At 41.2% G+C, this 14,011-nt stretch overlaps 1 protein-coding gene across 1 annotated transcript in view; it reads left to right on the top strand.

The window, feature by feature from the left end:
• Positions 1-14,011, top strand: part of SEMA5B (semaphorin 5B) — a 197,772-nt gene that overhangs the window by 64,272 nt on the left and 119,489 nt on the right. The window contains exon 4 of the mRNA XM_058027940.1: positions 5,936-6,141. Coding sequence (XP_057883923.1) covers positions 5,967-6,141 — 175 coding nt within the window. The 5' untranslated portion in view covers positions 5,936-5,966. The remainder of the gene's footprint in view (positions 1-5,935; positions 6,142-14,011) is intronic.

Here is a 14,011-nt window from a genome sequence, read left to right as displayed (position 1 = left end):
CTTCCTCTACAGGTGAGGAAACAGCTCTGTTTCCAGGACCTTGTGGCAGTGGACTGCACTACTAAGGCCCAGTAACCAAGTGGTGGCTGATGGTTTGCTGAGGGCCCACACCAGTCCATAGAGAAGTGGCCTGACAACAACCAATTCATTTTGTGCTAAACCATTATTAAGAATTTTGTCTCTGTTGCCTATTCTGAATGAAAATATCCCATTGCATTTTGTGGCCTTGGTTTTGGACCATGACCAGTCCTGGGTGGCTTTGATCAGCATTCAGAAAGAGCCCTAGAAATAAAAGGCCCCCAAGTGCCCTGTCAATTTTTTGTGGAATGTACTCCTAAGAACATCAAAGTATAGACTATTACAATTTAGCTCCACTACAGGATTCATGAGCCATGAACCAAAGAGTACATTAGGAAAAACTGATTTCTCCCTTGCAAAGAGTTACCTGAATTATTTATACAGATCTAGATAACAGAAGAGTTTCAATGAATTGACCTGTGTTGCAATATCTTGATTGTTTTATTCCTGATACAAAACCCACTGTGATACTGCCAGTGGTGTCCTGCAGACTCCAAGCTTCTGCTCTGCCACAAGACAGCATATTGCCTGCACACACTTGTGATGCACCCTGCTGCTGAATTGCAGGGGGGTGTGAAGATAACCCTTGGATTATATGTGTGAAAATGTGACTTTGTCTTCCTGGGGTGTTGTAAGAGCAAGATCAGTGTGAGACTCATAGAAGATGTTGCAGTTGAGGCCATGGGAAGCCCTGAACAAGGTGGGTACACACAAGCCTGGTGACAGCCAGAGCAAGGCCTTTGGCATATAAACTGCCATGAAATCCAAAGTGAGCTCACCAATTCTTATGAAGACTGTAGAGTGGTTTAATTAAAGCAAAACAAGATCTCTTCACAGATTCTCATCTCAGCCAGAGTTTGACCATTTCCATAGATTTGCCTCACAAAGTAAGTAAGTGAAAGAAGCTCAGTACCCACAAGTCCAGTCTAACAGTGCATATGAGATTTGACCTCTGGACATGAAGTGCAGCATGGCATGTTTTGGCTGTAAGACAGATCCATGGGCACAGCTGAGGGCTGAGTGTGTGCATGTGGCCAGGGGCAGAGGGAAAAGCTGTGCTTTTTCTTCGATAGTGTGGAATGGCCCTTGGAGCCAGTTGGGTGGGATGGATTCCAGCTGGAGAGGGAGGGAAGCGTGAGGAGCATCAGATGAATAAAGGACCATAGTTTTGTTGGTCTTGGAGCTGTTTTCTAGGGCAGAGCTTCCTGTGCCAGCCTGTCATAGCCACATTTCTGAGCTGTCTTTCTTTACAATGTTTATATTTATTTCCCTTATTCTTCCAATACTTTTTTGAATACTTTAATGTCCACATCTTTCCATTGCACCTCTTCCCTCTGCTATCCCAGTCTAATAAAACCATAACTATGGCAATCACAAAAGATCCTGAACAGAAGAATTAAAGCTTTTGCAGGAGGTTCCTTTTTTAGTCTTTTTTAAAGGCATGTCTTTCCTTTAAAATGAAAGATGAAGCATTTTCTTTTATCCTTTAACTTTACTGTCACATTTTATTAAGTCAAAATGATAGTTACAGTCAGAGGAAAGCAGGATATGAATTCCTGGTACAGCCATTTTTAAAGTGTGCTTTGTTTTAAAGCCCTGAAGATTGATTGAAGGTATTTTTCTTTTAGACACAAAGCTTTAGTCAAAAGGGGCCTGATCTGAGTTACCCTCTGTAAATCAGGATTAGTTCCTGTGAAATCAATGGAGTTGCAATGATACAATACGGGGTGAGTTGGAAAAGACTCATGCCCTGGCAATAAATAAGGGAGGGACTGTGGGCGATCCCCTGAACGCTGCCCTTGCACTGGGGTGAAGCCACAAGGCAAAGCAGAATTATACCCTGTCCCTCTGGGCTGCCATGGAATGTCCTGGCTGGGAGGTGGGCAGGCAGAAGGGGTTTGTGCTCACACAGGCACTGGGGGTGCAAATCTCAGCTTTGGAGGTGCTCTGAGTGTGCAGACCTCGTGCCTTTCCCAGATGGAGCAGCTCTTTGCACATCCCCTGCCACTGCCACTACAGGCAGGGAGGCCAGTGAGCTGAGATAGCCTGATTTAAGAGACAAGAGGATGGTGGCAGAAGTGGTGCTCTATAAAATATCTGACTGTGGAGCAAATGTCACCAAATCCAGTGTAGCCTGAATTTATCGACCTTCTTCAGTCAGAGGGCTGTAGGGATTCACTGGGTGGAGTAGAAAAGGGGAGAAAGTTGCCCCATCACTGGCCCTTGGGGCTTTGCAGAGGCTCGGAGGACAGCTTTCATGAGGGACAAGGCAGATAAACTTGGACAGATAATATTTTTGGACATTTTTATCTCTTTTTAATGTGTCTGCATTGAACCAGGGAGAAGAGTAGCCAAGGTGGTAACTCGCATCAAGATGAGCAAATAAAGAATTGAAATGATGTGTCCTGTCTGAGATTTCAGTTTAACCAGGGATTTGAGCTCTTGTCTCTCATCTGCAGTGAAACCTTGACAACTGGTTTCTTGAGCCCTAAGCCATTCTGAGCAGACAGTCTAATAAGAACAGCTCTTTTTATAGCATTTAACTGTATCTAAATGGCTTAAGGCCAGGGCAAGTTCCAGCACTGCAAAGCACCATACTCTGGGCTGTGCTTGGGATGTGCAGCATTTTAGCAGTCTGGATGGAGACTGGCCCTAAGCACTGATCATACTCTGGGCTTCACAGGGAAAATCTGCAGCTTGGGCAAAATGGGAGGCTTAGATTTGGCCACCTCCAGTAAAATGAAAACATTTCATTTCATTAAAACACTTCATAACTGCTGGACTCTCCCAGGCAGTTATGAGCTTGCTTTTGGCATACAGCTGACCTGTGCTTGCACATGGCACTACTTCATATTAGAAGTGTGGGGTTCTCTTTGGAAATGAATTTGCTGCAGCTGGGAATTACCAAGTTAGAGTCTTAAAATACTGAGAAAAAGTGAACAAGGAAGCCTGGGAAAGGACAGGTTGAAGGACTAAGATTTTTCAGTGTTATCCACTGTCTCAATATTGTTCAGCTCTAGGGCTCTGACTTCTGTTGCCCTTGATCAAGCTGGCATTTCCCACTGACTCTGACTCCAGTTACATACCAGCTCAGAGCTGCACATGACACTGGTTTTCCTCAACTTTCCAGCACACAAATGCTCCACACATCTGATGAATGCAATTGGATGTAGGAGGTACAGAACACAGTGAAGGATATGAGTTTTTTACATATTCCTTTTTCACCTTGGTTTGGTAATTTATTACTTTCTGCTTAAAGTTCAAAACCATTCTTTTTATGCACACTTTGGATTTCCCTATGACAATAAGGAAGAGAAGATGGAACTTTACCCCAAATACTGGTTACAGCTTTCTAAGGAACACTGAAGTCTCTTGGACTGTGGTAAAATCTCCCAGGGAAAGTGGCAGAAATCCAGATACTTGGCACATTTTACAACTAGTCCAGACAAAACACTAGTAAATGTACTCTGCTTTGGCACAGAATAGGCTGTGGGATGCTATGAAGCTTCCCTGTATGCAACTTTTTATAATTTCATGACCATAATGAGTGTGAAACTTGAATTTACTCATCTGCTGATTGCACATGAGCATAGGACATTATCAAGTGTCTTTGTTTTAAGATTTTTTTTCACCTAGCTTGAGATCATTGTTTGGATGATTAGTACATTAAAACGGCCATATTGGCTCAGACTACATGTCTGTCTAGTTTAGTACCTTCTTTCTAGGATTAGCCAGTAATGGCTGCACTGGGAGTAGTAGAGCGTGCATAAAGTGAGATTTCTATGACTGTCTTTTCCAGTTTCCAGCAAGGATATCTGACAATGAAAAAGTTCTTTTTGCCTTTTGTGCATTTCCCACAACAACCATCTCCTATCTCAGGAAAGTTTGGCTTTGACTTTAAGTGCATCTGAAAGCTATACAAAATGCATCTCCCTGGCCTTCACATCTCTGTGCTGTGCTTCATTTCTGGATTTTTACTGGAAAAAAAGGATCATTTAATCCAATGGTTGAAAATATAATGTGAAGCTTCATCATCAATAATTTTTATTACAGTGTGGCTCATACAACATGTCCATCATGTGAGGTGCCACAGTACTCAGTGGTGTACACCCTGCAGTATGCTTGTGCTTAATGCTGTGCTGGCCTTAGCTCTAAATGATTTCACATCTCTTCCTTCTGCCAGTCCCATTTCTTAATTTAACATTATATTTGCTGTGTTTTTCAAAACAGTCACCCTCCGTAGTAAAGTGCTGTAGAACCTCTTTTGGAGAGCTGGAAAGGGATTTTATATATCACTGCATAAAATCTGCATGCATATGGGGATGGAAAAAATGTGAAATGTTGTAATGTCTCACTCACACTGGTTGGGAAACCAAGTCCCTAGAACTACCCCGAGCCCTGAATGCCAATGCTATTTTCAGTCAGAGGAATGGAGCTGCTGCTGAGGACGTGCAGAATGGATGCACTGGCAACTCATCTTTATGCATGCTTAAAATCACAGAGAAATACAGTCAAGAATAAAACACAAGATCCATTTTTTCAAACCAACTGTCTCCCATTTCTGGTGTAAGCAGTCCCTTATTGCTCTTGTGATGCCTGAAGACCTTTAAAAGTTTCTTTCAACTCCTTGATGTCACAATATTGTCCTCTATATTGGAGTTTGCTCCAAGACACAATCCTGCATGAGTGCCTCATGTTACCTGCCATCAGCCTGCCCATTTTGGGTCACTGAAAGTGTTTTAGAGACTCCAAACAAAAATATAGAGGTATCAGATACTGCAGGTGTTGACTGTTACACTAACTTTATGAATAACATCTGCAGGAATTGAAAATCTCATTATGTGTGAATTTGATCAGAATTAGCTTTATCACTAGGTAAGATTTAAAGGTAGGAGACTCTATTTGTTTGAAAACACGTGCTTGCAATAGTTGAAAAAAGTCACGTAGGAAAATATACTATGCACATCAATAAGATTAAATTTAGCAATGCAGATTTTCTTAAGCTGCAGCATCATCTTGGGGAGCTTGTGGCATGGGCTAATTAATCCTCCATCCTCTGCCTCAGGCCTGGTAGGCCTGGGAGAATTTTTAGAGCTGTGCCTTTACTGCTACTGTTGTTAAAAATGCTCACGTAGAAAAGGCATGACTTTCCTCTCTCCTCGCCTGAGAGTGGATGCTCCTCCTCTTGAGCTCTGCCTCAGCTCTTGTGACTGGGAGCTATAGCATCCCATAATAATGAAGGCAATCAACTCACTTCTCACCATTTCCCCCTTCAGATTATTCTAACTTTTATGTTACCTCAATTAGCACTTTCCTGGCAAGACCTTTATACTGGCTTGTTTTGTTTCAAGACAATTTAAGCAGCAGTGGTCAGATGTATGAATCACATGTTAGAACAGAGTTTTCATGGTGACTGATGTTGGCCTTTCCTTAGCACTGTCTTGAATTTAGCAGGGAATTTACTATGGACACATTTTGAAATTGAGGAGGGAGTTGTCCACACTGGGGGAAACATTTACACCTGGGATAGTTGAAATTTCATGTCGTCGGTGCCAGCCATTGCAGACCAGGTGCTTTATAAGACACAGACCCCAAGGGTACACAGAGATAGGTGTTTAGGGAGCTGTGCACTTCCCTTCTTTATGGTTGTAAATTGGGGTGGGTTTTTTTAGTTTTTATTTTTGTTGGTTTGGTTTGGTTTTTTGTGCTGTTTGTGGAATATTACCTTACATACTTAAGCACAAGTAGGGTTGGTAGGAAAGGGGAACTCCACCCTTCCCCATGTTACACACTCTGGACAAGCATTTGCCTTTCTGAAAGTGGAACCTTTCTGAAAGAGGAATTATTTGTATTTCAGGTATCCTCCGTGGGCCTGTCTTGGAAGCTAGATGTGCAGCCGCCCTTCAGTCATGATTGTTTCAAGATTAAAGGCCATTTCCCTGTCATTGCCAAGCCTTTTTCTTCTTGCTTTTCATCTCTCAGCATCACAGAATGCACCTGAATACACTGAAGCTGAACATCAGCAATGTGTTAGGAAAGAACACCCCACAATTGCTTTTGAAGGTAAGAGCTTCTATTCCTGTTCCAGATTCCAATTGGAAGATCCATTTAGGTTTAGTCTGTGCTGTTTTTCCTTACAACTCTGATCCACAGGCCAGGGGAAGTGGCCTGACGAATCCTTTTCCCTTTGATGCTTTACAGTGTTTTAATTCTGAGGTTTCACAGCAGTCACTTAATCCAGGCCATTTTGGGACTACTGGTCTAAGAATCTCAATTTTCTACTCTGTTACAGGCTCCCTGTAATCTTGTGCCATGCTGAAAGTGTGTTTCAGTTTCCTTTTCTCTAACTGGTTTCAATAATGCCTCACCTGGCTTGCTGGAGCCAGACACTTAATAAGTGAAATGTGATAGAGAATTTGGACACGCTTGAATGCAAGAGAAACAAGTTGATTTAAAATTGCAGGGAGTGGCTGTGCTTTTGTTTGTAGCATTCCTGGTTTGGTTTGGTTTTGTTATGTGTTTGTCACCTGGACTAGTAGTTTTTCTGTCCTTCATCTGAGCATTTAACTTGAATGTGAGAGGGAGCCTTTGTGTTGCAATGGCCAATTCTTTTCCTGTTCTTTTGAAGCGTGGGACTTCTCTTGTCCTTATCCACTCAGATTTTCCAGGAACGTTCATGTCATGTACACCTCAATTGTTGTCTGGATAATCTGTCCACTTATCCACAGCTAGATTTTTATATTGGTACCACTATTATTTGAAAATTCGCTCCAGACTAGTGTTCAACTCAGTGTGCCAGCATCAGCAGCTGCTGAGTCTCCTTACTAAAAATGGTTTCCTCCGAAATGTTGGAATATCGATTGTGGCTCCCATTTAAGACTTTGCAATGCATCTCCAGTTACATTCTTTGCTAAAGGCAATCGAGTACCTTGCAATGTGTCTCTAGTTAGGTTCTTTGCTAAAGGCAATTCAGTTGTGGTTTTGTGACCTTTGAGATAGGGTTTCCAGGAAGAAAGTAGTCAAAAGCTTCCTTGCTGACCTTTCAGGGTTCTTCTAGAGAGCTTTACTATTCTTCACAGAGGAGGAAACTCTTGTCTCTTAATTTGGAAAGTTTAAGGGATTTCTTGTCTGTTTTCCATTATCCATGCCTTAAAGGTTTAAGTAGATTAAAATAAATTAGCAGAATCTTTGAGCCTATATGATACAGCACTGGCTCTAACCTTGGTCTGGCAAATAAATCTTGATTTTAGTTGCTAAATAAATCTAACCATCTGTTTTAAGTGGGGAGGGCCAAAAGGAGAAGCCCTTGCTATTACAAAACAGTGAAATTCAATTCAGTAAATAAAAAAGTTATTAAAATATTTAGGTACAGAAAAGAGAGAAAGTGTTGCTCTCTCTATTAACCAGGAGCACCAAACTTTGAGTTTAGAGGATGTGCCTCAGCAATCCTGCACTGAGGTAAATCATTCTGCAGGGAATATTAAAAGCCCCAATTCCTGAAGTTGAGGAATTGGTGGGCACTCTATATGAGTGCTACTCTGCAGAATTGATGTCTGTGTAAACACACTCATAATCTGCCAGTTTGCTTTTTTTTAATAAGGCATGAATATTTCACAGGGAAAAAAAATCTGTCCTCTTCTTTCACTATTCTTTTTCCCTTCCTTTTTTCAATGTTAGAGGGCAAAAACTGGTGAGTTAATTAGAACCTGACAATTGTGCAAAAGAAAGATTTAAATTGCAGATGCATCAAGAAAATGATCCAGATTATCATTTGAGATTCTTAAACCCAAGTTAGATTCAGAGTTATGTTTTTTTCACAGCACCTGTTTCCTTATGATTGTTCATGATACAGTTTCATCTTGTATTTTCTGCTGCAGAGCTCAGCTGGAAAATACACTGTAGGAATTAAATTAAAGGCACCTTTTGTCCACTGCACACAAGGCCTGGTGAAGAGGGCTCACATGTCCAAAACCATATCTCAGTTCATAATCTGATTTCTCTTAAAGCTATACCCTGTTCTTATGCCAGCACATGCAGGTTTAGGCTACGAGGGTAGACAAGTAGGGGAATCTAATTTTATGTGGTGTTCCCAGATTGCTTTGAGGATGTCTCTGCTTAACAGTGTGCCTCAGGGGCTTTCTGTGGCTCTCCAGATGCATGGACTCATGAATCAGAACCTGGTACACAATGGGAGTGTGTAATGACTGAAACAGTGACCCCAGCAGAGCCCTTCTGATGCTCCTGCTGCCAGGGGAAGGGATTATGTTACACCAGCAATTTTCTGTGGATGGGCCACAATAATAATAAGGCCTCTGACCATTCAGTCATACAGGGTACATTAATTTACTGCCAGAATGAATAGGCTAACAAAACAGTTTATGTTACAAAGGGGTTGAATAACTTCTTTTTCACAACCTTGCTAACCAGGCTTCCCATCACCAGACAAATGGGATGCCATACCGTGTTTTGTGTTCTCTAGTCTTCAGTTCCCACTTTGCTTGTGCTCAGTCTCTTTTTTTATACTTTACCCCTAGATTATATTCTTAACATCCAGTTGGATAATGTTCTTGTTGTAGAAGAATGAAGAATCCAAGTAAAACTTCTTTCTGTCTATTTTCCCTTTATTTCCTGAGAAATTCTGTATTTTTATGTTCTTATTGTATCTCATCCACATTAGCCAATCATCTGTTTGATTGACTTTCTATCTCTTTGTCTTGCTATGAGAGTGGATAAGAAAGATAGAACCCAGTACATGTCCTACCCATTTAAGCAGAAAGGATAATATGTATGTAAAATGCTTAATATGTATGTAAAATGCTTTTACTTTAGCTGTGTTCAGACCTGAAGAAATGTTTCTTTACAGACTCCATTCCCAAAATTATTTGTGCTATTACATGTGACATAGAGAAAATGGCCTAGACAAGTCAAGGGGCATGCATTCTGGTTCTACATCTACACACTTTAAATTCTAAAGATAACATTGCTCTGCCAGGACAGATGTGGGCGGGGAGGGAACATGAGCTGAATGGTTTATCCTCACAGCCTGCATGGAGATCCTGAGGGACACAACAGGAATTTTGTGCTGCAAGCCCTGTCCTGTGTGTTTGCACAGTACCAAACTATCACAACAGTGCCCCAGTTTCCCTGGGGCTTATAAATGGTGCTCATTGTACAGTTCCAGCAATAATAACATACCCAGTTTGGACTTTTCATAATTAGATTGTTCTACTCTGTGCTTAAAGGAAATCCAGTTAAAGTTTGATTTCCCTTGTTAGATCAATAAGAAAATGATCTTCTACTTCCCAGGAGGCTGTTTCTGGGTCTTACTACCTATTTGACTGTTAGTGGGTAGCTACATTAGGGATGTTGCATGCTTGTTTGTTTTTCAGTGAGTTGAGAATTTGGTGAAACGAGTCAAGTGTATTCTTAGTGCATCCCTTTTTATTTATACATGCGTGTACACATGCTTCCAAGTCCCATTTCACAAAACAGTTTGTCATTCCAGCACAGCTCCCCTGTGGTCCACTCTTGTAAGCCAAACACCAGAGAATTTGTTTCTACTTCTTGTCAATCATGTTCATATTTCTCGTTTTTTTCTGTATGGGTTTTACTGTCAATAGATCAGTGCCTGCATTTCCAATTGGGCAGTGCCTGTGTCCTACTGTCCTGGTTGCCAGCAGTATAATTCATTGTTGTACAGCTCTTTCTTGGATATAAAACACTCTTGCTATTCCTTAAAGACATTTGGAGCTCCTTTGTAACGTGCCTTTTGGGAAAACCAGAAACATCTTCCATGTTATATCTTCCTTCCTATATAAGGTTTGTTATTTCAAGAGCCAGAGCCATGAGGGATGTGCACTCATGTTTGTAATGGCAGCAAAGTGTTTGGCTTCATCTTGTTTACCAAGTGCTTAAAACTTTGCAAACTCATCGGTGTTATGTGAATCATTCGGATGGTCACAACTTCACTGGAAATGAGTTGTAGACAGGTTTCCACTTGCAGTTCTTGCCATTATTTTTTCTTAATAATTTAATCCAGTAAATCAGCATGCTCAGGAAAAAGTATGATAACTTCACAGGTTTTTCTCTTTTCTGTCTCTCAGGACATTTCCCCCTGGGTCATGGCAGTTAGGGTAAGCTGGAAGAACATAATTTGTCCCTGCTTTAATAATTGCAGCCTTTCTTCATCCGTAAAAACCCTTCAACTGATCTCATATGGAGGCACAGGACAGAGGGGGACTCGGTTAAATAGCTTAGGTCTCCTCAGGACTGCAAACCTCAGCTTTGCAGACTGTACCATCATGGCCAGTGTGAGTTCTCAATGTGTGGCATGTGATCCATTGTCTAATCCTCAATCTCTCCTAGATGCAGACAAGTTGCTCTGTCTGTTGCCTCAGGTTTTCAAAGTGATTTAGTTTGGGAGTGTTTAAATCTGGGAGTTTACTTCAGACTGTCTGTAATTATTACCTCCTACCAGATAAATGTGATTCAGGTGACTTGAATGTAGCTTGCTATGCATTTTCTCAATATTTTATTTCTTTAAACAACGTTTTATAGAAATGTGTCCAGATTCAAACACTGAAACCTGTGGGGAGCAGCTAAATGTTTTCTTGTATTGAAAGCAAAAGCTATTTTAACTTTGTGGGCTGAAGGATAATAAGGTATGATTTATTTGTGTAGAAAGTTCTTGACATTTCACCAAACACTCCCACTGTTGTTGAATTGGTCACTAATACATTATTGCCTTTACTGTATACTGATGGGAAAAAAGCACATTAGCATTCATCAACTCCAAAGGCCAGCTGGGAAAGCCCCATAGGAAATTCTGGTCAAGATATACACTTTTCTTGAGCAAGTGAGATTTTGACAATCCAAACCAAAATTTTAGTTAAAGAAGGATGAAGATTGTGAGGTGAAGTATTAAAGGTGTATGTGAGCATTAAGGGAAGGCACAATACATTATGGGAGAATTGTCTTCTAGCTCATAGCCTTGCTGCTCTTGGTTCTCCATGCAGGGAGCCCAAACATTAACTAATGGTGGAGCTTCAACTGAAAACTAGTGGCATCCTGTGGGTGCTTCTGAATATTTGACCTTCAGTGCATTTCAGTATGGATTTTGTTTCCATTAAGCAAGGCTTGTAGCAATTTTACTTTTAATCTTGAAAAACAGAACTGTGGCAAATGGAAACCAGAACTATCTTATTTAGATTTGATTTAGAATTTGTTTGAAAATTATGACTGATAAAGCCATAAATATACAGTAGTTAGGGAAATAATTGCTCTCAGCAAAACTTCAGAAAAATACACCTAACTGCTCTCAATATATTTTTTATTCCAAAATAATAATTGTAACAGTAATTATGCTAGTTCTTTAAGACTTCCTCATTAATGATGTCCAAGGCACTTCACAAATAATAGCAATGAGATTTGATTGAAAAAATTACTCAGTGTGCTGTTTCTTGGGACCTCAGGAAGAAAGGGAGGGTTGGAAGAATGCCTTTCATTCAGAAAATGCTTTAGATGGAATGAATCATGAGAAGCAGGAGAGAAAAGGAAGATTTTGCAGTGAAGATTCAGAAGTGATCAAGTAACTTAACATATGGGAGTGAGGGAAGGTAAAACTCTAAAGAGGTACAACAGCTCAAGGGAAGGAGCAGCCGGTGACCATGAGTGGTGGTGTTGATGAGAGGGAGGCTTCCTCAGCAGCAGGACTGAGTAGACTCTCAGTGTGGAGGAACAGGCACTCAGGTCACCATTCTGCATGGACCAAGGCCATGAAAAACTCATGTGAGCAACAAAGTAGCTGATTGATATTTTCCAGAGGTACTGCTGGTATAACTGAGGCTAACAGCAGCATGTGCCTGGTCCTGTCTTTGGCACAGGGGCTGAATCTAGGACATAGAGATGGGCAGCCTTTTTTTTGGATTTTGGGCACACATCAGAGAAAAAGAACAAAGTGGAAATCTAAAGTGAAGTGCTTATCTTCTTTTTCTGTGGTTCAGTCCAAACAAAGACATCCCTTGGAGAGACCTCATTTTCAATGTCAAATCTTACTTAATATAGTTCCCTAACTGAACAAGTTTGTGATACAGCAGTGGTACAGCAGACCTCATTTATTTAGCACATCTGTTTCTGGTGACTGTTAACATAGCACATTCTCCTAAAACCTTCCATTGAAGGATGGCATTATGTTTTGATAAAGTTCCCTTAGTACTAGCAATCTCATAATAAATATTCTTGTTTTATCATACAGGGTTCACCCTGGAAAGCCCACAGATAGTGTCATCTCAGTCAGGTTCTGAATATGTACTTTTCTTGAAGTCAGTGGGATTGTTTATTATTAGCCAGTTTCCAATTTAAAACACTGATTCTTATGACAACAACCTAATTTCAAAATCTTTTCAGGAATTTACAGCCTGTGCTCTCCTTCTTTGCTCTAACTGCCTCAAGGTGGGAATTTTGTCTGCAGAACACAAGAGTCCTCGTAGGCCTGGCAGCTACACAGCACAAACTGTGCATTAAACTGGGCATCTCCAGTTCAGTCTTTGTTTAGCCAGCAAGGAGGATCACCTTCTGCTTCAGATGTTCACCACAATCAGACACTTCTGCTTCTCTGGCAGATCTGGTTACCTGCAGGAAAAATTCAAGGAGAGTTTAGCCCTGCTTTCTCTGCCTTATCCTACCTCCTCACTAGTGAAAGTGGTTGTCCTGAGCACCACCTCTGCTGGCACAAGTGGCTGATTTAGACATGTAGCTGTAAGGATAGTGAAAAAAATTGCCTCCAAGTGTGGAAGAGAGACTGAAGGATCCTTGAATAATGACAAAGAGGTGTTGATTTTTTTTCCCTATCGGACTGCAGTGGTTGTAGAGGCCAGGATGCAGGTTGCTTTCTTGTCTGAAGAGAGGGATTATACTGATCAGAATGTCATAGGAAGCTGCAAGTGATGCATGAGCACTCACTTTATCTTTCTCAGTGAGGGAGATTGCGTGACAGCTGCAGGACTTGTCTCAGTAAACAACAGATCACAACACTTGAACACTCTGCAACATCCTCAGGAGAACAAGAAGTCTTTGGGTTTGCTCACAGTGGGGCTGTGTGTGGCACTGCTCAGCCGAGTTTCCCCAGCGGGTGGTGGGGCACAGGGCTGTGGCCACATGTCACTGTGCAGTGCTCTGTGGGGCTGCAGCCAAGGCTCTAGGGGAGAGGAGGAAGTGTCAGGGTGGTGTTTGCTCCAGCTGGAAGCCAGCTGAGGAAAGCCAAATCTATTCTTTCCATAAAGTCCTGTGCTATGTGGGCACACACATTTGGTCCTGTAAATCTCAGGCAGCACAAATGGACTCGCTTGTTCTCAAGGATGTGCATTCAGATCCACCACTCTTGCAGCACTGTGGCATCCCCTCTTGTTCTTTATTGGCCACAAGGAACACAAGTGAAGCAGAGAGGGATGAGACTGACCTCTCTGATGGAACAGAACTGCTGCACAATGTAGAAATGTGCCAAATTGGGAATGTGATTTGCTCGGTCCTTCAATACCCTTCCTTGAGGTGGCCCCAGGACAATTAACCAGCACACTGTCCCATACTGGAAATGAGCACTAGTTCCTGTTTACTATTTAGTGTTTGCTTTATCTGGGATTGAATCCCTGAGTTCTTCCTCATATATTGGTGTGTTTTGCCATCTGTTCCATATTAATAATAAAAAGTAAATAAACAAGCAGTTATAATTGTACTTTTGCAAAAATTTGGTTTGGACTAAATTATTTATTCTTCATATTAAAACAATTTGGCAACATTTGTTTTAAAGAAATGATTAAAATTTAGGAAATAAAGAGTCAGAATGCTTGGTGTGCAATATGCAAAACTTAGTGCCTGCTGTACATCACATGCATTACAGATAATTACACCTTGATGCACCAGCCAGTATCCCTAAACC

This window comes from Melospiza georgiana, chromosome 7 (genome assembly GCF_028018845.1).
Source record: "Melospiza georgiana isolate bMelGeo1 chromosome 7, bMelGeo1.pri, whole genome shotgun sequence".
NCBI classification, from domain to species: Eukaryota; Metazoa; Chordata; class Aves; order Passeriformes; family Passerellidae; genus Melospiza; species Melospiza georgiana.
This window is presented reverse-complemented; position numbering and strand designations above follow the sequence as displayed.